Source organism: Podarcis pityusensis (genome assembly GCF_964106645.2).
Source record: "Podarcis pityusensis genome assembly, chromosome: 7".
NCBI classification, from domain to species: Eukaryota; Metazoa; Chordata; class Lepidosauria; order Squamata; family Lacertidae; genus Podarcis; species Podarcis pityusensis.
The window spans coordinates 1491454-1515377 of NC_138031.1; the positions used below are offsets into that span (position 1 = coordinate 1491454).

General features: G+C 50.2%; 1 protein-coding gene across 5 annotated transcripts in view; it reads right to left on the reverse strand.

Annotated features, from left to right (window-relative positions):
* Positions 1 to 22748, reverse strand: part of GPT (glutamic--pyruvic transaminase) — a 32086-nt gene extending 9338 nt beyond the window's left edge. The window contains exons 1-6 of one of the 5 annotated variants that reach the window (XM_081012674.1): positions 22598 to 22711; positions 10217 to 10364; positions 7304 to 7404; positions 6750 to 6918; positions 1411 to 1500; positions 176 to 284 (exon numbers count right to left, since the gene is read on the reverse strand). In XM_081012674.1, the coding sequence (XP_080868800.1) occupies positions 176 to 284; positions 1411 to 1500; positions 6750 to 6887 (337 nt within the window). In that variant the 5' untranslated portion in view covers positions 6888 to 6918; positions 7304 to 7404; positions 10217 to 10364; positions 22598 to 22711. Of the gene's footprint in view, positions 1 to 175; positions 285 to 1410; positions 1501 to 6749; positions 7057 to 7303; positions 7405 to 10216; positions 10365 to 22597 lie in introns of those variants that run through there. The other 4 variants (XM_081012673.1, XM_081012675.1, XM_081012676.1 and 1 more) reach the window with 4 other exon arrangements.
* Between the last annotated feature and the right edge of the window lie 1176 nt (positions 22749 to 23924).

Below are 23924 nucleotides of genomic sequence, written 5' to 3' on the forward strand. Positions count from 1 at the left end.
ATAAAGCAGACATTCTGGGGGAACTTCCATTCCTCCTCACCACTATGAGCTGAATAAAGAACATGAAATCCACTCTCGACTCCGAGTATATTTCAGAACTCCTGGACCAGCAGATCTGGAATTTGTGACAAGGTGGAATATTATAGATGCCAGAGGAAGGGCAAAGGGGGCTCACCGATGCTATGCCCCCCACACGCCGCCAGCAGCCTCCGGGCCTTCTCCTTTGCATCCTCTGGAAAGTTGGGGTCCTTCAAGAGGTCCGGGAACATGCAGAGGGCGCTGACCTGCCAGGAGAGAGCAAAGCTGAAAACCAGCCTCTGTGGTCCCCAAAACCCTCCCATTTCAGTCTAGTGAGTTGCACCTCTCAGTCAGACTTTTGCCAAGCAGGTGCCCTCTGGGTCTTTGGGCTACAACTCCCACCATCCCCCATTAATCCAATTTGATCAATGGAAACTCAAGGGACTCAAATATCCCAACCACCCCAGCCACTTTCCCCCTAAGCTTTTAACAAAGGTGGCATTTTTTCATCTCCGCCAAGCTAAGCAGTTGGTCCCTTACCTCTCTCGCCCTGATCTGGCCACAGTGATCCACGCGATGGTCACCTCCAGGCTTGATTATTGTAACTCGCTCTACATGGGGCTGCCCTTGAGACTGACCCAGAAATCCAGCGGGTGCAGAATGCTGCAGCGAGACTCCTTACGGGGTCCTCTCTGCAAGATCACATTCACCCGGTGCTATACCAGCTGCACTGGCTCCCGGTGGAGTGCAGGATCAGGTTCAAGGTGCTAGTTTTGACCTTTGAAGCCCTATACGGCCTAGGACCCTCGTACCTACGGGACCGCCTCTCCTGGAATGTCCCACGGACAAAAACATCTTGGAGGTCCCGGGCCACAGAGAGGTTAGGCTGGCCTCAACCAGAGCCAGGGCTTTTTCGGCTGTGGCCCCGATCTGGTGGAACGCTCTGTCACAAGAGACCAGGGCCCTGTGGGACTTGCCATCTTTCCGCAGGGCCTGCAAGACGGAGCTGTTCCAGCAGGCCTTTGGCCAAGGCATAGCCTGACCCACTCCTTTGGGAATCCTCACAGAACTCTAGCCCCATGGTTGCCATTAATCTGATTTGAACTGATTTTATAATGAAATGATTGTAAAATGTTGTATCATTTTACTGTTGTTAGCCGCTCTGAGCCCAGCTTCGGCTGGGGAGGGCGGGATATAAATTATTGTTATTATTATTATTATTATTATTATTATTATTAACAGTTCTGGGCCAGGCAGAAATCCAACAGGTCTGGCCTCCTGGTCCTCCCCTCCCCTTCCCACCCAGGGCTGTCTCTGGGGTTCCATCCCCTGCGTCCCTGACCTCAGCCCACCTGTGGCTGCTCCCCTCGCCACCCTCCCCTCAGACCGTACCTGGCGGAGGAAGGTGATGGGTTTCTGCCCCATTGCCTGGGCATCACCAATGTTGGCTCTGATCACCTCTGTGAAGGGCTTCTTCGCCCCCTGCAAAGAGGAGAAGACGTGTGGGTGTGGCTTTTGGCACAGGGGGCAGCCCTCGACCAGCGCCACCAATTCTGCCCCACCCCAGAGTCAGCCGCGCATCAGCACCAAAGAAATCTTATCACACACACACACACAAATAAATCTATGGTGTGGCAGCTTTTATAATATTTTGTGCAGTCCTGGTCACCTCCGATCAAAAAGGATATTATAGTGACCCTCCCTGCCTCTTGTGGAAGGGAGTTCCACAGTTTGCTCTGCCTGAATAAATCCTTCCTTCTATCCTGAATCTTCTCACATTCCGCTTTATTGGATATATAAAAAGGTAAAGGGACCCCTGACCATCAGGTCCAGTCATGGCCGACTCTGGGGTTGCGGCGCTCATCTCGCTTTACTGGCCGAGGGAGCCAGCGTGCAGCTTCTGGGTCATGTGGCCAGCATGACTAAGCCGCTTCTGGCGAACCAGAGCAGCGCACGGAAACGCCGTTTACCTTCCCACCGGATTGGTACTTATTTATCTACTTGCACTTTGACGTGCTTTCAAACTGCTAGGTTGGCAGGAGCAGGGACCAAGCAACGGGAGCTCACCCCGTCACGGGGATTCGAACCGCCGACCTTCTGATCGGCAAGTCCTAGGCTCTGTGGTTTAACCCACAGCGCCACCCGCGCCCTCTTCCTTTGAGGCGGCAAAAGCTTGCCTTTTCTCCAGAAAACAAGTCCCACCGGAGAACCGCAGTTGGCAGCCTCAGTGAGGAGCATCTCTCTCCGAAACTAGGAGAGCGTCATCTGCTTGGCTGGATGCCTGGAGGGTGAGGGGCCTCCTTGGGACTGAGGAATGGCAGCCCCCCTTCCTCACCCAAAAGGCTCCTTTTGTGCTTCCCCCGCCAGGGGGTGTCGAGCCAAGAGGAAGAGCGAGGATCCCCATTCAGAGTCACGCACCGTGCAGGTTGCCATGGCAGTGGGACAATACGCTGGGTGACCGCTCTCCTGCCCCAGCCAGCAGAGTCCTGGCACATGGAGGAGGACGTGAGAGCCTTCAGGGGAAGGGGGACGCCAGCCAGGGTGGAGCGGACAAGGCTGTTGTGATGCCAGGAACAGAGAAGGATGCCCCCAGGGAAGAGACCCTTCCAGCAACTCAGAATATAAGTAGAGCCTGCAGGATCAGGCCAAAGGAGGCCCAGCTAATTCCGGTGGCTCCCAGTGGAGTATTGGGTCAGGTTCAAGGTCCTGGTCTTGATCTTTAAAGCCCTTTGTGGCTTAGAGCCCTCGTATCTACGGGACCACCTCTCCTGGTCTGCCCCGCAGAGGACCTTATGGTCCATGAATAACCATAGTTTAGAGGCCCCAGGCCCTAAGGAAGTCAGACTATCCTCCACCAGGGCCAGGGCCTTCTCAGTGATGGCTCTGACCTGGAGGAATGCTCTGTCCCATGAGACCAGGGCCCTGCAGGATTTAACCTCCTTCCGTTGGGCCTGTAAGACAGAGCTATTCCGCCTGGCCTTTAATCTGAACTCAGCCTGATCTATTCCCCTTCCTTCCCTCCCCCTCCCCTTTTTATGAAGATCACCCGCTCTGAGACCCCACAGCTAATTCTCCCCTGGTCTCCTCACTGGCCCAAATAGGACCAATTCAGCCAGCTAGCCCTGGGGATTATCTAATGCTTATTTCCCCTAAATTGATTTCTGAATTTTACTGCTATTCATGTTTTTATACTGTATTTTATGCTGCTTTTACAATTAAGTGTTTTGGATTTGTTGTTAGCCACCCTGAGCCTGGTTTTTGAACCGGGAAGGGCAGGGTATAAATAAAAAAATATTACTATTATTATTATTATTATTATTAGTCACAGTGGACCACCAGATGCGCCAAAGGGAATCCCGCAAGCCAGGATCCGAGCACAAGAGAAATATTCTCCTCTCCTGAATACTCCTGCAACTGGGATTCAGAAGCATCCCTGACTCCAACTGCAGAGCGACTCAAATCTTTTAGTGTGGCACCAGCTACACTTTGGAACTCCCTGCCAATGGACATCAAGCAGGTGCCTTTGCTGTCCTCTTTTCGGCACCTGTGGATGCGGATGGCGCTGTGGGTTAAACCACAGAGCCTAGGGCTTGCCGATCAGAAGGTTGGCGGTTCGAATCCCCGCCACGGGGTGAGCTCCCGTTGCTCGGTCCCTGCTCCTGCCAACCTAGCAGTTCAAAAGCACGTCAAAGAGCAAGTAGATCAATAGGTACCGCTCCGGCGGGAAGGTAAACGGCGTTTCCGTGCGCTGCTCTGGTTCGCCAGAAGCAGCTTAGTCATGCTGGCCACATGACCCGGAAGCTGTACAAAGCGTGATTAGCGCCACAACCCCAGAGTTGGTCACGACTGGACCTAATGGTCAGGGGTCCCTTTACCTTTTAAATGCCTTCTTGTTCAGACAAGCCTGTGTGGGAGCTTAGAAAGTTTTGATTTGATTTTGGCATGTTGTTATTTTACCTTTCCAAAGGTTTTTAATTATTGTTGTTCATGTTGCCAATTGGTAATTTTATTATTGGATCGTTTGTGAAAGCTGCTTTGAGTTGTGTGTCGTTTACAGTGGGGCAGTCTATAAATTTTATGAATGAATGAATAAAACAAATCTGCCGGGGGGGGGGGTGTAGAGGCACAGGATCAGAGAGGCACAACATTTACAGACACTTCCAAGCAAGCGACCTCCTTTCCCTGCAAGCCCCTCCCTCCATTCTCCCCCACTGTTTTCCTTGCGGCTATTTCTAGATTGTAAGTCCCTTGGGGCAGGGAACTGCACAAAGCATCCCGTACATGGATGACTCTGTGTTCAGCAGCAGGAGGGCTCCCACATCCCCCCTGCAAGAGCCCAGAGACCAGAGGGATTGTGATTTCAGCATAACAAAGGACGGGGTCGCAAATCCAGCCCTGACTTGACAGTGGACTTTGAGGACCATGAACTCAGCTAAGGAACTGAAAGTGTTACCAGCTCCAGTTTGTGGAAGACCGGCTTAAACTAAGAAGCCCGATGAATTACATGAAGATGATGTACAGATGGTATATGACACCAGTGCAGTTAGGGAAAATGTACAAAACTAGCTCAAATATATGTTGGAATTGTAAGGAAAAGGGGGGACATTTTATCATATGTGGTGGGATTGTAATGTAATTTAAAAATTTTGGGAAATGATATACAATGAATTGAAGAAAATGTTCCATCTAACATTTGTTTAAAAACCTGAAGCATTTTTGTTAGGGATTGTAGGGAAAGATCTGCCCAAAAAGCTGAAAAACATCTTCATGTGTGTGACAACGACCGCGAGAGTTCTAATAGCACAAGGATGGAAGACTGAAGAAACCCCAACTAAAGAATCATGGCAAGAAAAATTGATGGACTATGCAGAACTGGCAAAATTGACATATAAGCTACGGGACAAGGATAACTGTGACTTTAAGGATGAATGGGAACCCTTTACAAAGTATCTGAAGACGCAACAAAGCGAACTGGACTCCTCGGCTAGCTTTGAATAAACATTCACAAACTTTTCTATTGATGCTAATCAGCTAAACAGTTTGAGGATCTATACAACTTTGTAACATGCAGAAAACAGCATTTTCAGAGAAATCAAAGACTGGAACTGAGGGAAGCTGCGGGTGGGTGGGTTTTGTGTGGGAGGGTGGGAGGAGGGAGGAAAGATGGGGAAAAAATAAGGATATGTTTCTGGATAATATGTTTTGTTTTAATTTTGAATAAAAAAGTTTTTTAAAAAAAAACCAAAAAACTAAGAAGCCAGGCATAACTTTTCAGGCGGATGGGACTTGGCTGGGCTCCAGACCTAGAACCATAGAATTCTAGAGCTGGAAGAGGCCCAGAGGCCATTAAGTCCAACCCCGTGTGACGCAAGGAACCCTCGCTGCAACCACTAAGGCTGCCAGCCATCATCATCATCAACCCCTGAGAAACCAAGTGCACCAGATTCGCCTGTTGGGCTCCAGTCCTTTCTGGGTCAGAGGACTCTCACAAGCACAGGCAACCTTCATACCCCCTTGATACCTGCCGCCACTGGGCTCCCTCCAAGAGGTTTTTGGGAGCTGCAGCTGCTGCCCACAGACCCTTTGGGAAGCCCACCCTCTTCCAAACCGGCAGCAGCAGCAACTGAGGGCTTGATCGGTCAAGCCCTCTGCAGCCCAGTGGCGTAGCGTGGGGGGTGCAGGGGGGGCCGGCCGCACCGGGCGCAACATCTGGGGTTTAGGGTTAGGGGGCGCAAATCCACGGGTTACGGGGCGCAAATTACTTGCCCTGCCCCGGGTGCTGACAACCCACGCTACGCCACTGCTGCAGCCTGAGCTCCTGAAGGAATGTGTCTACCTGCTGGGAGCCCTGCCCTCTTCTGGGCGCTGTGCAGAGGCTGAAAGTCACGTCTGTCTGGGAGGGTTGGGCAGACTCTGGCACCTTGGAAACTCCTGGGGCACCCAGATCAGCTTGCAAATATCTTTTGGGATGCTGGAAAACCTTAGTTTAATGGTTTCTTAAGAGGGGACAGCCGGGCTGTGTATTCTGGCTCTGTTCTCCAAGACACTTTGTCTAGCAGTTTATCACCTGTGTGAATCGTAGAATTGTAGGGTTGGAAGAGAACCAGGGGTCATCTAGTCCAACCCCCTGCAATGCAGGGTTCACAGCTAAAGAATCCCTGACAGATGGCCATCCAACCCCTATTTAAAAACCTCAGAGGAAGGAGGCGCCAGCACCAGTCAAACAGTTCTTACCGCCAGACAGTTCCCTTCCTTATGTATGTAATTTCAAAGTTCTGTCTGCCACTTTGAACATTTTGATAAAGGTGTCCAATACATGCATCGGTACAGATCGGTTCAACTGGAACAAATGCCAGACCCGTCAGACAGAAACCCTATTTTCTTTCCAGCTGTTTTGTTTCATATTGTTTCGGGTTGCTTTTACTGGATTTAAAGCCATGTGAATGCTCTGTTCGAACGATGGTCTAGAAACATTGCAAACCGATAAAGGACCAAAGCGACTAGCTAAATCCCCAACTCAAGGCGAGAGAAGAGTCTTGCCAGTAGTGGGATGCTTCTCTGGCCTGATGCCACGGTGACGGGCACGTTCCTCTCTTAGAATCATAGAACTGCAATGATTTGAAGGGAACCCCAAGGGCCATCTAGTCCAACCCCCTGCAATGCAGCAATCTCAGCTGAAGAATCCCTGGCAGGCAGACATCTGGGCAATCTTTAGACACCCGCCATCTTACCTGCTGAAGCTCCTTCTCCAGCTCGAGGGCTCGGGTGACAATGGGTCCCCGCACAGCATACTCCACCTTCTTGACTGAGGGGTTCAGGGACTCAAGGGTCAGCACCTTCTCCCGCCGAGCCAGACCGTTCTCCGCCATCCCTGGCTGGCTCACCTGCCGCTGTAGTGCCCTGCGAAGCAAGAAGGCAGCAGGGCTGAGGGTCGGGCTCAGGAACGCCTCCGTCCAGAGCCTGGCACCGGGGAGAAGGCTGAGGCCCAGGACGGCCCTGGCCAGCCCATGCCTTGGCATCGCCCTTCAGGGAACATTGGCCCTGACTGCTTCGGCGGCTGGGAGTAAAGTCCTGGCTGAGATCTGGGCAGGGGCGGGGCAGGAGCTGGGCAGGTGGCAAAGGTCTGCGCATTCCCAAGCAGGGAAAAATCAAAAGGGTGCCCGGCTGGAGGTGGAAAGTAGGCTCCAGCTCTCCTCTGCAATCCAGGGCTGGGGGCTGGCTGCCTGCCCTGCAACTGGGGGGTCCACTGACTGCCTTCCCTGCCCCAGGGGAGACGGGCACCTACCCAGCTCAGCTACCAGGCAGGGCAAGAGGCAGGCTGGTTCCCACACAGGAGGGGAAAGCGCAGCTCCTTTTAATCCAGGGCAAGAGGGAGGAGACTCTGGGCTGCAAGGAAGAAAGAGCCACATTGTGGAGCAGGGCTGAAAGGGACCTGCCATCTCGCCTTCAGGAACAAAGGCAGAAAGCAAACTCTCTCCCCGCACCCTCCTGCCTCCCACAGAGACTTTCACTGGGCCTGCCTGGGCAGGTTGCCATTATGGGATGGAGAGGGGTTGGGAAGAGAAGTTCAAACAGAGGGGTAAGAATGCTCAGGGGCCTGTTGGGGAGCAGAAGGGGGCCCCTGTCATTTCACGGGTCAGGGTTATGTAAGAGGGACAGCGAAGGATTGACACGAAAATTGCTCCTGATGAACTAAGAAGAATTTCGACACCACTTGCAAAATTGCGGGTTCTGTGGACCCGTTTGCCTGACGCTCATCAGCTGTCCTCGTTTGGCCCATCCAGGATTCAAGCACGCCCAGAGCTCAATAATCGGAAGCCCCCAGGTTGGCATCTTGACCAGAGCGGGTGGGGAACTGCTGCTCTGTTCATGACATTTATATCCCATCTTCCCTGCAAGTTGCTCAAGGCGTAGTCCTCCCCTCCTTGGTTTAATTTCTGCATAAGCTTTGGGCAAGCAAATCAGGAAGGATGCTCAGTAAATGGGTCATATGGAGTGGCGCAATAAGTCTGGTGCTTTGCTGGTGTCGCGACCTTGTTGTGCCACGGCAAAAGAACTTGAATCCGTTTTAAATTCACAAATGTAAAAGTCTGGCCTTAACTTGAATTCCTCCGGCAAAATACCGACAGCCTGAAGGCAACCTTGTTATAAGCAGCTTCCTATTCCCCCAGTTTCTGCATACCCGTCAACTGCCCCCTTTCTCCCGGAGCAGCCGCGGAAACGATTCCTCCATCACGTTTTCTGCCAGTGTCCCAGCAAATCCTGGTTTTTCCAAGCGGGAAGAGGCAGCTGTAGGGGCCTCACCTGGCACCCGAGCAAAAGGCCCTCATTCTATGACTGGGCATTCTGGTAGGAGACAGCTGACCTGCGTCAGAGCGACTGACCAAAAAACAAGCACCTGCTTTGGATCATCCAGATGTTGGAGGATCTGGTTTCTGCTGGCATTCCTGGGCCCAGTGATGGAGCTACATTTCTGGTGCGCTGAAGCCTGAACGGCTTCACAAACGGCAAGGAGATCTGGGTAAGCACTGTTATCTTCTTCAAGTAATAATAATACTAATAACAATTTATTATTTATACTCCGCCCATCTGGCTGGGATTCCTCAGCCACTCTGGGTGGCTTCCAACACAATATTAAAATACAGTAATGCATCAAATATTAAAAGCTTCCCTGAACAGGGCTGCCTTCAGATGTCTTCTAAATGTCAGGTAGTTGTTGTTCTCTTTGACATCTGGTGGGAGGGTGTTCCACAGGGCAGGTGCCACCACTGAGAAGGCCCTCTGCCTGGTTCCCTGTAACTTGGCTTCTCGCAGGGAGGGAACCGCCAGAAGGCCCTTGACGCTGGACCTCAGTGTCCGGGCAGAACGATGGGGGTGGAGACACTCCTTCAGGTATCCTGGACCGAGGCCATTTAGGGCTTTCAAGATCAGCACCAACACTTTGAATTGTGCACGGAAACATACTGGGAGCCAATGTAGGTCTTTCAAGACTGGTGTTATGTGGTCTCGGCGGCCGCTCCCAGTCACCAGTCTTGCTGCCGCATTCTGGATTTGTTGTAGTTTCCAGGTCACCTTCAAAGGTAGCCCCGCATAGAGTGCATTGCAGTAGTCCAAGCAGGAGACAACCAGAGCATGCACCACTCTGGCGAGACAGTCTGCGGGCAGGGAGGGTCTCATCCTGCGTACCAGATGGAGCTGGTAGACAGCCCCCCTGGACACAGAATTGACTAGGGGGTTGCTCCATGACAGCACCTAACAGGACCAGGCAGAGGGCCTTCTCGGTGGTTGCACCAGCCCTGTAGAATGCTCTGCCATCAGATATCAAGGAAATAAACAACTATCTGACTTTTAGAAGGCACCCCGGTTTAGGGAAAATTTTAATTTTTCAGAATGCTGCGACGAGGCTCCTTACGGGGTCCTTGCCGCAGGATCACATTCACCCAGTGCTTTACCAACTGCACTGGCTCCCAGTGGAGTACAGGGTCAGGTTTAAGGTGCTGGTTTTGACCTTTAAAGCCCTTCACGGCCTAGGACCCTCGTACCTACGGGACTGCCTCTCCTGGTATGTCCCACGGAGGACCTTATGGTCTTCAACAAAAACATCTTGGAGATCCTGGGCCACAGAGAGGTTAGGCTGGCCTCAACCAGAGCCGGGGCATTTTTAGTACTGGCCCCGACTTGGTGGAATGCTCTGTCACAAGAGACCAGGGCCCTGTGGGACTTGCCATCTTTCCACAGGGCCTGCAAGACAGAGCTTTTCCGCCTGGCCTTTGGTTTGGACTCACTCTGACCCTTATGTTTCCCTCCCCTTATGGTTTTGACTTTTAAAATGAGGCTGCATTTTAAATTGCATTTTAACCTGTATTTTAAATTGGTCCCCCCCCCCCCTTATTATGTTTTTACTGTAATTTTACTGGTGTTGGCCACCCTGAGCCCAGCTCTGGTCGGGAAGGGCAGGGTATAAATAAAATATTATTATTATTATTATTATTATTATTATTATTATTATTAGTATTAATGTGTGAAGTTTTATTCTGTTTTTAATCTGTTGGCAGCTGCCCAGAGGGGCTGGGGAAACCCAGCCGGATGGGCAGAATATAAATAAATTATTATTATTATTATTATTATTATTATTATTATTATTATTATTACCTGGGAATTTCAGGGCCCCTTTAGAGATTGTCACCCTTCCCCTCACCTGCCATTGCTCCATGCTCAGGTGGCCCCCAGCGCCCTTCTCATTCCGCCTTGGGGCTGAGGACCCTCATCCTTCCCTCGCCAGAGCTTGAACTTGGGTCCCAGCGACTCCAGGGGGTTCTCTTGCCTTGTGAGCGACAGAGCAGAACCTTCCGGAACAGAACATCGGGAGAATTCTCAGGGTCAGTGCAAATGGCAAGAGGCGGCCCAGGAAGGCAAAGACCCCACGCCTCCTCTGGGGCATCCGTTCCAGTTCGACAGCGCCTGCGACATTTATTTATCCATTTATGAAAATTCTACTCTGCTTTCCTGGGACACGGGTGGCGCTGTGGGTTAAACCACAGAGCCTAGGGCTTGCCGATCAGAAGGTCAGCGGTTCGAATCCCAGCTACGGGGTGAGCTCCTGTTGCTGAGTCCCTGCTCCTGCCAACCTAGCAGTTTGAAAGCACCTCAAAGTGCAAGTAGATAAATAGGTACCACTCCGGCGGGAAGGTAAACGGCGTTTCCCTGCGCTGCTCTGGTTCACCAGAAGCGGCTTAGTCATACTGGCCACATGACCCGGAAGCTGTACGCCGGCTCCCTCGGCCAATAAAGTGAGATGAGCGCCGCAACCCCAGAGTCGGCCACAACTGAACCTAATGGTCAGGGGTCCCTTTATTTTCACCTTTACTCTGCTTTCCTTAGACCACAGGAAGAGTCCTGATGGATCAGGACTATGGCCCATTGTCATGGGCTGGTTGGACGCAGAGAGGAATGGTGGGAGGCACCGGGTGGGGAGCCCCCCCAGGGAAGAAAGCTCAGAGCCCAGGGATTGGGGTGTGTGGGTCAATTTGTGGTCAGAGGGAGAAAAGGAAGAAGATGGGGAGGAAGAGGTGTCAGGTGTGGGATGTGATCCACTGGGAGCAGTCATGTACAACATTCCTTGTCTTCCTAGACTGGACATGCATGGGAATGTTTGGTCCAGCCAGTCAAAACTTCCTCTTCCTCCTGACTGGGGCATCTTTCCTCTTGCATGTGACCAGAGGTGGGCACGACCTTACCTGTCCAGGTAACAAAAGGACAAAGCATGCTGCCACCCTCTATCATTTCCCCCCGCTTCCTTCATCGTTTGCCCAGCTTCTTATCTTGGACCTGATAGCTTCTCAGCTAGCAGAAGCACTGGGTTTACCTCCTCATGGGGTAGATCCACATGTATATATTTGTAACTAAGTCTGCCTTCATGAATCCGACTGTGAACTGATGTGGGTAAACTTCTTTTATTGACTTTGAATAAGATTGCCGTGTGTTTATTCTTTCAAGAGGGACTAAAGGGAATTTACCAGGAACTATCAAAACCTCTCCATTCTGAAGGAAACCAGCCCTGAGTGCTCACTGGAAGGACAGATTGTGAAGCTGAGGCTCCAAGACTTTGGCCACCTCCTGAGAAGAGAAGACTCCCTGGAAAAGACCCTGATGTTGGGAAAGATGGAGGGCACAAGGAGAAGGGGACGACAGAGGACCAGATGGTGGGACGGTGTTCTCAAAACTACCAGCATGAGGGAGGCAGTGGAAGACAGGAGGGCCTGGCGTGCTCTGGTCCAGGGGGTCATGAAGAGGCGGACACGACTAAATGGCTAAACAACAACAACCAGGAACTATACAATTCAATCTGAGACAGACTGAATTGTATAATAGTGAGAGGCTCACACGAGCCTGCAACCAGCTATCTGCTGTGCGTGAGAAGGGGAATGTAAACTCTGCTAAGTGATAGAACTTGCTAGCGCAAGTTAGGAAGGATATTAATAAACAATATATCTTCTCTTGCCTCCCTGAACATTCCCACATCAGAAGCTGAAGGGGTAACGGCTTAGTGAGCAGGGAGAGTTTGTGGCAGAGAGAAGTCCAGACTCAGAGGCAGAAGTGGAAGCAGGAGAAGAGAGAGGACAAGAGGCAGAAATGAGTCTGTTGTAACTCTCTCTACGTGGGGCTGCCCTTGAGACTGACCCAGAAACTCCAGCGGGTGCAGAATGCCACTGCGAGACTCCTTACGGGGTCTTCGCCACGGGAACCCATTCATCCAGTGCTATACCAGCTGCACTGGCTCCCAGTGGACTACAGGATCAGGTTTAAGGTGCTGGTTTTAACCTTTAAAGCCCTATACAGCCTAGGACCCTCGTACCTACGGGACCGCCTCTCCTGGTATGTCCCGCGGAGGACCTTACGGTCTTCAAACAAAAACATCTTGGAGGTCCCGGGCCACAGGGAGGTTAGGCTGGCCTCAACTAGAGTCAGGGCTTTTTCGGCCGTGGCCCCGATCTGGTGGAACGCTCTGTCCCAAGAGACTAGGGCCCTGCGGGACTTGACATCTTTCCGCAAGGCCTGCAAGACGGAGCTGTTTCCACCAGGCCTTTGGCCAAAGCACAGTCTGACCCCCTCCATTGGTAATCCTCAGAGAACTCTAGCCCAATGGTTGCCATTAATTTGATTCTGAATTGATTTTAGAATGAATTGATTTTAGAATGCTGTGTTACTTTTATTGTTGTTAGCCGCTCTAAGCCTGGCTTTGGCTGGGGAGGGCGGGATATAAATAAAAATTATTATTATTATTATTATTATTATTATTATTATTATTATCGAAAAGGCATGGGTGTCTCTCTCTCCCCCTCTCCCACTGCAACAACTCCTCTCCCTGCTGGTCTCCCAGGACCAGAAGAGGCATGAAGAGGGTGGTGGAGAAGTTCGCTTCCTGCAGGCATAGTCTCCAATTGTTTGGGGGAAAGCCTGGAGGGCAGGGGACTTAGACGGCTGTGGCGAGAAGGAGCAGCGGAACCTGAAAGAGCAGAACCAGGAATCCGCAACAGGATGGAAAGCTTGCTTGTAAAGGAAAGTTTTCCGTGGCCGGTGACAGCCAAAGAAAGAAGAAGAGAAAAGCTAACCTCTTGAGGTGGGGAGGTCCACACCTGAAGGGTCTCTCCCTCGCTGCCTCCATCTGAACCTCAGGAGAACTATGTTGCAGGGTCTCTCAAGAGGCTCTCTGCAGCTGATCTGACAGGGTGGGCAGATTCCCAGAGGCAATCGTCCAAGTAACTTGGAGTAACTTTGAGACATTAAGAAGTGGGTGAGTTGAGGGCTTTCTCATGGCCCAGGCAGTTCCCGTCAGGTTCCAGAGGCTGTTGCAGAAGTTGGTCTAAGAAAGGAAGTCGTTTGAAGCCATCCCTCCTTCCTCTGGTCTGTCTGCAGACCCAGAATTATCACACAGTGTCAGAAATGCAGACTGAGGAATGCACCAAACCAGCTGGAAGCGCTTTTCTGGCTGCATGGCTAAAAGCTGTAGATAAGAAGCTGTGGGAACCACACCCAGAGAAAGCACAAAAACCTGTCCATGGGCTGCTCAATGGGACTTGTGGAAATGTTACAACCACCATCCAGCCTGCAGTCGTCAGGGGATGGTGCAGTTAACTGGAAAAGGTCTAGAGGAAGTTATGGACTGTACTTGGCTGCAGTAGGTGCAGAAGGGGGGGAATGGTGTGATAAATTCATCCATTTTTCTACATTTGTTACAGGTCCCTCATGCCAGGCCAAATCCACCCAGTCTGAGCTTACAGGGCTAGTCTAGCATCCTGGACCAGGCTTTGCAGATGGTGTTCTGGGGAACAGAGAGGTTGTCTTTCTCCTCTTTCAGAGTACTCTCAAGACAATCTTATAATAATTCCTGATTTGCTTGCACAAAGCTTAAGCAGAGGTTAGATCGCATCTGGTCTTTATTGAGCATTCACCCTTCTTTGCTATTGTTTCTGTGCCTTCAGTCATTCATTCAGCCTAGTTTTCAAGGCATTTCTCCATCACTCGACAAATTGCAAAATGTGTGTTTGTGTGTGTGTGTTGCACCAAAACAGCAGAATACTTGATTCCCCTTCGAGGTCACAAAGCTAAACATTTGACATGCACTTGAATCGCACTTGCAAATACTGATCTCAAAGAACATGGGTAGGCAAACTAAGGCCCGGGGGCCGGATCCGGCCCAATCGCCTTCTAAATCCGGCCCGCGGACGGTCCAGGAATCAGCATGTTTTTACATGAGTAGAATGTGTGCTTTTATTTAAAATGCATCTTGGGGTTATTTGTGGGGCATAGGAATTTGTTCATTTCCACCCAAAAAAATATAGTCCTGCCTCCCACCAGGTCTGAGGGACAGTGGTCTGGCCCCCTGCTGAAAATGTTTGCTGACCCCTGTCCTAGAAGCACGCAGAACTCTCTCTGCATCCCAGTAGAGTCACCCAGCATGGCTGCTGCACCCTGGAAGATTTAGGGCAGACAAAAATATCTGAATATTCACACAGGGCTTTGTTAAACCATGGAACTCACTGCCACAAGAATGGCCACCAACTTGATAGCGCTTTTTTTTTTTATAAAAAAAAAAAGCTCCTAGTCATGACAATTGCATGCCTTGAATGAATGGATGATTATTATTTTTTTCTTTTATGGCCAAACAGCCAGCATACTAAAACCAGTATTTCTGCATAGTTCTTTACAAAAATGACAGAAACAATCAGAGTGGAATTTAACCATCAAGGTAAACGCCGTTTCTGTGTGCTGCTCTGGTTCGCCAGAAGCGGCTTAGTCATGCTGGCCACATGACCCGGAAGCTGCACACCGGCTCCCTCGGCCAAGAAAGCGAGATGAGCACCACAACCCCAGAGTCGTCCGCGACTGGACCTAATGGTCAGGGGTCCCTTTACCTTTATCTTTACCTTTACAAGGGCTGCTAGTCACAACAGCTGCATGCTCTGCACAGGATCATAAGCGCGTAAGGAGAGCCTGCTGATTGGCGACTGTGAGAAAGACACTTCCCATAGTCTAGAGGTCCCAGGCCCTAAGGAAGCCAGACTATCCTCCACCAGGGCCTTTTCAGTGATGGCTCCGACCTGGTGGAATGCTCTGTCCCATGAGACCAGGGCCCTGCAGGATTTAACTTCCTTCCATTGGGCCTATAAGACAGAGCTATTCCACCTGGCTTTCAATTTGAACTTAGCCTGATCTTTTATTTCCCTTCCCTCCCCTTTTATGAAGGGGATCCCACAGCTAATTCTCCCCTGGTCTCCTCGCTGGCCCAAGTAGGACCAATTCAGCCAGCTAGCCCTGGGGATTATCTAATGCTTATTTCCCCTAAATTGATTTCAGAATTTTGAATTTTATTGTTATTCATGTTTTTATACTGTATTTTATGCTGCTTTTACAATTAAATTTTTTAAAGTGTTTTAAATTTGTTGTTAGCAGCCCTCAGCCCGGTTTTTGAACCAGGAAGGGCAGGGTATAAATAAAAATTTATTATTCTTCCTGGAGACCTGCGCTCTGATGCACAGGCTCCCGCTCTTGCCTGCTCCTCTGGGGAGACCTGCTTGCTGTCAGAAACGGGAAGGTTGTTGCAAGGAGATTCTGTTTGCAAGGAGGTGTTTTCCTTAAGTGCCAGGGCACCAGCGTCAGAGAAATATGGCATGGAAAGCTGGCACGGCCTCTCCTTCGCTGAGCAAACAGAGATAAGGCCATCCTGGCGAGGGGGGAAAGGTCCTTGGCTGAGCAGCCGCTGGCTCAGTCGCTGCTATTCTGGGATAGCTCCCTTGTCCCAGTGGGCTACGTTTACTGGGGAAGGGGGCAAACCTGGGTACTCTCTGGACCCCACAAGCTGCTGGGGAAACGTGAGCATTTGGAGGAAGGAGGGGGACCTTTCTTTGACCCAATGGGGCCACAGTCTTCTCTTCCGAACCCCCCAAGCCAGCGTGGGCAGGTGGGTGGGGCAGCCCAGCTGTCAATCCTCTGACTTCATAATGACACCAGGTGACTGACGCCTGTCAAAGTCCCTCTTGCCTCTGAAACAGCCAACAACCAGCTGGCTGTCAGGTATATAATAATAATAATAATAATAATAATAATAATAATAATAATAATAATTTATTTATACCCCGCCCATCTGGCTGGGCTTCCCCAGCCACTCTGGGCGGCTTCCAACACAATATTAAAATACAGTAAAGCATCAAACATTAAAAACTTCCCTAAACAGGGTTGCCTTCAGATGTCTTCTAAAAGTTTGGTAGTTGTTTTTCTCTTTGACATCTGGTGGGAGGGCGTTCCACAGGGCGGGTGCCACCACCATGAAGGCCCTCTGCCTGGTTCCCTGAAACTTGGCTTCTCGAAGTGAGGGAACCGCCAGAAGGCCCTCAGAGCTGGACCTCAGTGTCCGGGCTGAACGATGGGGGTGGAGACGCTCCTTCAGGTATACTGGACTGAGGCCGTTTAGGGCTTTAAAGGTCAGCACCAAAACTTTGAATTGTGCTCGGAAACGTACTGGGAGCCAGTGTAGGTCTTTCAAGACCGGTATTATGTGGTCTTGGCGGCCGCTCCCAGTCACCAGTCTAGCTGCCTCATTCTGGATTAGTTGTAGTTTCCGGGTCACCTTCAAAGGTAGCCCCACACAGAGCGCATTGCAGTAGTCCAAGCGGGAGATAACTAGAGCATGCACCACTCTGGCCAGACAGTCCGCGGGCAGGGAGGGTCTCATCCTGCTTACCAGGTGGAGTTGGTAGACAGCTGCCCTGGACACAAAATTGACCTGCGCCTCCATGGACAGCTGTGAGTCCAAAATGACTCCCAGGCTGCACACCTGGTCCTTCAGGGGCACAGTTGCCCCATTCAGGACCTGGGAGTCCTCCACACCCGCCCACCCCCTGTCCCCCAAAAACAGTACTTCTGTCTTGTCAGGATTCAACCTCAATCTGTTAGCCACCATCCATTCTTCAACCGCCTCTGTGATTAGGGAATCACAGAATCATAGAACTGTAGAGTTGGGAGTGGGGACCCTGAGGATCATGCAAGAAGACACAGCTGCCCCAGATGGGGATCAAACCTGCAACCTTGGACTTATCAGCACCACGCTCTACCCAGTTGAGCTATGCAGGAAGGCTTTTTGGCAATACTGTGCCTGTGCCTCAAGAAGCAGGTGTTTCGCTTTTAAGGCTAAGGCTACCCTGGGGATCCCTTCCAATCTACAGTCCTAGGCCTCTATCACCTGGAGAGAGGATCCTGAACCTGCGGCAGACAAATCAGGGCACCTGGGGCAACAGCTGATGCAGCAAGCGTTCGTTGACCCCACCCACCTCACCCCATCACCTGCCTGCCCTGCACTTTGCTCCATTCCTCCCTGTCCAAACTCCAGAGAAAAGGAACTGAGGTTGCTGCCCGTTTTTCTGCTGTGTGGCTCAAACAGCCAGGTGACAGGCAGAATCATAACAGGTGCAGCTTTCCCCTTCCAAATGCCTGGAATTATTATTATTATTATTATTATTATTATTATTATTATTATTATTATTTATTTGTACCCTGCCCATCTGGCTGGGTTTCCCCAGCAACTCTGGGCCGCTTCCAACAAAGACCAAAAATACGCTAAAATGCCACACATTAAAAACTTCCCTGAACAGGGAAGAGCTTCCACAGCGGAATTTCTGCTGGCCCTCCAAATGCCCTTTTAAATTATTTTGCATTGCAGAGGGTAGGACTAGATGTCCTTTGGGGGTCTCCTTCCAACTCTACAGTTCTGGGATTCGATGAGCCGTGGGTGGAAATGGAATTGTCGGGGGTACGTGAGCGAGAGAGGGAGAAAGGGAGCGGCGATTGACTCACGTAAATCTTCAAATATCTGAAGAGCTGTCCCGTGGAAGGTGGAGCAAGCTTGTTTTCTCCCGCTCTGGAGGGCAGGACTCGAACCCATGGCTTCAAGTCACAAGGAAGGAGATTCTGACTCGGAAGATGGCGGTCTCTCCCTCCTTGGAGGTTTTTAAGCAGAGGTCGGATGGACATCTGTCAGGAATGCTTTTGGGGAGGTGCCCAAAAAAGTCTGGGAACTGCTGGTCTAGGTAGCACAGTTCACATAATTGCAGAGTAATCTGAGAACACTCAGTCAGGAGACTGAAAATATTGCCATTTCACCCAGTTTCTTTTCAGGTATGTCTCTGGACTGAGGAATGAAACATCCCCTGAGGCATTATGAGGCAAGAATCCTCACTGGATGCCTGTCTCTTGAGCAACGCAGGTGGTTAGTGCACTGATTTAATTAATGCCCTCGTTTTAAATTGGTTTCAATGCACGAACCCGCCAGGGAACCTTGGGGTGAAGGGCAGATAATAAACTAATTAAGAATAATACTGGTAATTAATTTGACTGCACCCAACGAGATCAATGGGCTCTTGCAGGCAGATTACTGCCCAGCTGCTTCTCCTTTACCACCAACACCCAGGTCTCATCATGCAAGCAGCGCCCAGAACCTCCGTGCCCACATTTTACTTTTATGTCGTCATTTATGTTTTACCAGTTGCACTGGCTCCCGGTGGAGTACAGGGTCAGGTTCAAGGTGCTGGTCTTGACCTTTAAAGCCCTTTGTGGCTTAGGGCCCTCGTATCTATGGGACCACCTCTCCTGGTCTGCCCCCGCAGAGGACCTTAAGGTCCATGAATAACCATAGTTCAGAGGTCCCAGGCCCTAAGGAAGCCAGACTATCCTCCACCAGAGCCAGGGCCTTCTCAGTGATGGCTCCGACCTGGTGGAATGCTCTGTCCCATGAGACTAGGGCCCTGTAGGATTTAACCTCCTTCCGCAGGGCCTGCAAGACAGAGCTATTCCGCATGGCTTTCAATTTGAATTCAGCTTGATCTTTTATTCCCCTTCCTTCCCTCCCCCTCCCCTTTTTATGAAGATTACCCGCTCTGGGATCCCACAGGTAATTCTCCCCTGGTCTCCTCGCTGGCCCAAGTAGGACCAATTCAGCCAGCTAGTCCTGGGGATTATCTAATGCTTAAAGGTAAAGATAAAAGGACCCCTGACCATTAGGTCCAGTCATGGCCGACTCTGGGGTTGCGGTGCTCATCTTGCTTTATTGGCCGAGGCAGCCGGCATTTGTCCGCAGACAGCTTTCTGGGTCATGTGGCCAGCATGACTAAGCAGCTTCTGGCGAACCAGAGCAGCGGACGGAAACGCCGTTTACCTTCCCACCAGAGTGGTACCTATTTATCTACTTGCACTTCGAGCTTTCGAACTGCTAGGTTGGTAGGGGCAGGGACCGAGCAACGGGAGCTCACCCCGTCACGGGGATTTGAACCGCCGACCTTCTGATCAGCAAGTCCTAGGCTCTGTGGTTTAACCCACAGCGCGACCCGCGGCCCATCTAATGCTTATTTCCCCTAAATTGATTTCTGAATTTTGAATTTTATTGTTATTCATGTTTTTATACTGTATTTTATGCTGCTTTTACAATTAAGTATTTTAAATTTGTTGTTAGCCGCCCAGAGCCTGCTTTTTGAACCGGGAAGGGAGGGGTATAAATAAAATATTATTATTATTATTATTATTATTATTATTATCCACAAAAGATATTAATCCTAGAATCATAGAGTTGAGAGGGACCCTGAAGGTCATCCAGCCCAACCCCCCGCAGTGCAGGAATATTCAGCTGCCCCATTTGGGGATTGAACCTGCAACTTTGGCATTATCAGGACCCACAAACTAGCTAACTGAACTATCCAGGGCATCCCACTGGATGGGACAATGCAAGGATCAAGGGCAGAGTCAAGCCAGGTAGGTCTTGGCAACCCCCCCTCCCCCCCAGAGCTGGCTGGGAGGAGAGGGAGGTGTCCTCCTGCAGCCTCTCGATAGGCTCTCAGTGGGTGGGTGTGCCTGAGCTTCATCCTGCACCCAGGCCTGCGGTTGGAGAACTGACCGTTCATTTTGCAATCCTGATTTGGGTTTGCAGGACTGGCACTGGGCCTGCTCCCTGCAATACTTGATTTTATTCTATTCCTGCAATGACTAATTGACCCTCCCAACTTTACAATTCTATGGTTCTATTATTCTACTTATATTAAGGTTACCAGATTTTTTTTCAATGAATCCGGGGACACTTTTCAACTTCAGTGGATTTTGTATGGGGACTGGTTTGCAAATCCGGGGACTGTCCCCGGGAAACGGGGGACATCTGGTAACCTTAATTTATATTCCCACTTTCCTCTGAGGACCTCAAGGTGGGTACTCGCAGTTTTTCTCCTCTCTGCCCCTGCCACCCAGTGGAGAAGGAGGCTTTGGGTGGGCATGGAGTGGGCATACAGCAATGGCAAGGCATTTTCCCTTTGGCCTCTAGTGGAGAAATGGTGCGCAGAACTGGGCGCCCTTCTCCAGTCCCAGGGAATGAGCCAGAACGGATGGCTGCAAATTTAATACATAAAATAAAATGCCTCTCCACCTCCACAGGAGAGCAGCACAGCTCTCTTCTCCTTGAAAGGCAGGCGCCTCTCAGCTCCACAGTCCCAGAGGACCACACATGGGCAGGGGGCCACACAGCCCCATGGACTGATCTCCAGGCCCCCCACCTGGCCAGCACAGAGCTCTGAGCATCTCTGTGGACAGGAAAGAAGATTGACAGGGTGTTATGTACTGAGTTGAATAGGATCCAGAATGCAGCAGTCTGATTGGTCCACAGGAGCCACCCAATCCAGCTCCAGATGGAAGTGAATTCACAACCTGATTGGCCTACAGGAGAATCCCAGAATTAGCCAATCATGTGGGGACCATTGTGTAAATAATGTATATAAAGCAGACATTTCGGGGGAACTTCCATTCCTCCTCACCACTATGAGCTGAATAAAGAGCATGAAATCCACTCTCGACTCCGAGTCTATTTCACATGGTCTGCACCAGGAAGGGGCTACGGGCACCGTCCTTGTAAGTGATGCCGTTTCTGAAGGCGTCTTTTGCTCAAGGACTCCTGGAAAGCTCCAGCAGATGGCGAGTGTTATGTACTGAGTTGAACAGGATCCAGAATGCAGCAGTCTGATTGGTCCTAGAACAATAGGATCCAGAATGCAGCAGTCTGATTGGTCCTAGAACAATAGGGTCCAGAATGCAGCAGTCTGATTGGTCCTAGAACAATAGGGTCCAGAATGCAGCAGTCTGATTGGTCCACAGGAGCCACCCAATCCAGCTCCAGGTGGAAGTGAATCCACAACCTGACTGGCCTACAGGAGAATCCCGGAATTAGCCAATCACGTGGGGCCCATTATGTAAATAATGTATATAAAGCAGACATTTTGGGGGAACTACCATTCCTCCTCACCACTATGAGCTGAATAAAGAGCATAAAATCCACTCTCGACTCCGAGTCTATTTCAGCAAGGGTGCCCCCTGGCTCCGGCTGCTGCCCCCAGATGGCTAGGACCATCGGCCCCCAAACTTTTCCGGGGCCCCACACCTCCTCGGTTCCATCAACTCCTCCCTGGCGCCTGCTACCCTATAAAAAGATTTGTTCAGAATAGTGATTTGCACGACCCACTAAGGCAGATGACAACAGAGTAAGGTTCAAACCAGGAACACTTAATTGCACACTGACTGCTTGTTTATTCCTGCTCTGGAGGGAAGGACCCGATCCAATAGATTCAAATTTCCAGGAAGGAGATTCCAACTGAACATCAGGAAGAACTTTCAGGCGGCAAGAGCTCTCCAACAGCGGAACCGACTCCCTGGGAAAGTTGTGGCCTCTTCTGCATCTTTTATACAGAGGGGAATGGTCACCTGTCCGGGATTCTTCAGCTGTGTCCCCTGCATTGCAGGGGGTTGGACTAGATGACCCCTTGGGGTCCCTCCCATCCCTACAACGCCGTTATATATTCAAAATCCAGTTGAGGCTATCGAGTTGAATTGTTTAAAGAAAACTGACAAGCTTGATCCAGATTTTCAGAGAGTCACTTAAAAGCTCCCGTGCCCCTGCTGCCCCCTTGCCCCCCCCCGATAAAACCCACCCTCCTGCAGGGGGCTCCACCATCCACTTTGGGACCCCCCTGCTTGGAATATGGGCCTCTGAATATTTCGTTGTGCAGCCCCCGGCAATTGCAAGGGTGGAGCAAAGAAGATCTCCACTGCCCTTATATTATGTCCCACATCTCTTGCCCAATCAATCATAACCGATTTAACTTGTTCATCCTTTGCATGCCACTCCAAGAACAAATTATACATTTTAGACATATTCTTAACTTTAGCATCTAACAACTCCGTTTCCAATTTGGTTTTTTCTCCCATCCATCTTATATATTTCATTAATTTGATAATACTGCAACCAATTCACTTTATCTTTAATTTGTTCAAATGGTTTGAATTTGAAACCTCTAACAACAAATCTGAGTACCTCAACCATTTATTTTCCATATTTAACTTTTTGGGGAGCCCGTGCTTCCGTTGGCGAAATCCATTTGGGTGTTTTTCTTACTAAGAGATCTTAGGAAGCAAAGAAGATCTCCGCCGTTCCTGAGCAAGCCTGGCTCTCGCAGTCAAAGACAGGAGTCGTGGCACTGCCCCCTCTGCCCTGCCTTACCTGTGCCAGGCTGCAGAGGGTGCTGTTGGGCACTGCCCCCCGGACCTGCTGCCCCTTCCTCCTCCTCTGTCGCTCGCTCTCTTCCTGACAGCAGCCTCTCCGGGGCTCCTTTGCTGTCCCAGCCAGGCGTCCTCTTGGCAGCTTCCCTCCTCCAGCCAAGCGCCCCCTCCGTCCCTCCCTCCCTCCCAGGCAGCCGGACAGGCTGGACTGACCTTTGCCAGAGCAGCTGCCTCCAGGGCCAGCCCCCAAGAGGCTCAGCCACTAAATTTAAATCCTGCCGGCTGCCTGCAGTCCACCCGCCACCCTAGGGCCAAAGCCACCCTCCTAGGGGAGACCCACAACTCTCCAGGCCCCTGATCCCTAGAGGGCAAGCAGGTATGCACACAAACACACACACACAAGCCTCAGGATTCGTCTCTCTCTCACACTCAGACCTTGCTTTCAGGGACAGAGCTCAGCCTCAGAAGCATGAGTGCGCTTTTTGCTTGCGACAGATTCAGGGGCAGGCTGTCCAGAGTCCTGTTGATTTGTTGGCTTGGTTTACATTCTCCAGCAAAGAAAAATTAAGTTTCATACAAATACAACACATACTGTACAATCAATGAAACAAAAAGAAAAGAAAAATTAAAAAAAAGATATAGCAAATGATAACCACCAACACATAGACAATAAAACTTCCAACTTCATAAACATATTACTTGACTTCCTCTAATCTCTTCCATCTGAATTTCCTTGGAACTGAATATAGCAGTTTTCCAAATATCATTATTCAAAAAAACAATATTCCGATTATAATCAAATTTCTTAACTTTTCTTAACATTCTCTGTCTCATTTATTTATTTAGTCCTAATTTAGTCCTAGGCCTATTTAGTACTTTCAAGTAACTACTAATATTTAATATTACAAAATTTATTCAAATAATCTTTAAATTTCTTCCAGTCTTCTTGATATTCCTCTTCTTTCTGGTCGTGGATTCTCCCAGTGAGATCAGCCAGCTCCATAAAATCCATCATCTTCATCTGCCATTCTTCCACAGCTGGTAGAAAAAGGAAGTTTTCTGGGCTCCTTGCAGATAAGACAGAGAACATGTTAATGAAAGGAATCCCTCCAATCACATACACGGAACCTATAATTTTCAGGTTATCAACCTGGGAAAGTAGCTCATCTAAGGGAAGGGATGCTCTGGTGCTAAACCTCTGCTACCTTGTGCCTATATTTATTCGTGAAAAGGGTTTCAGGAGCAAACCCCAAGGAAAAAACCCGCATCTGCTGCCTTGCTGAACACCTTCAGGAAAGGAAAGGGCTTGACGAAAGAAGAATGGCGGA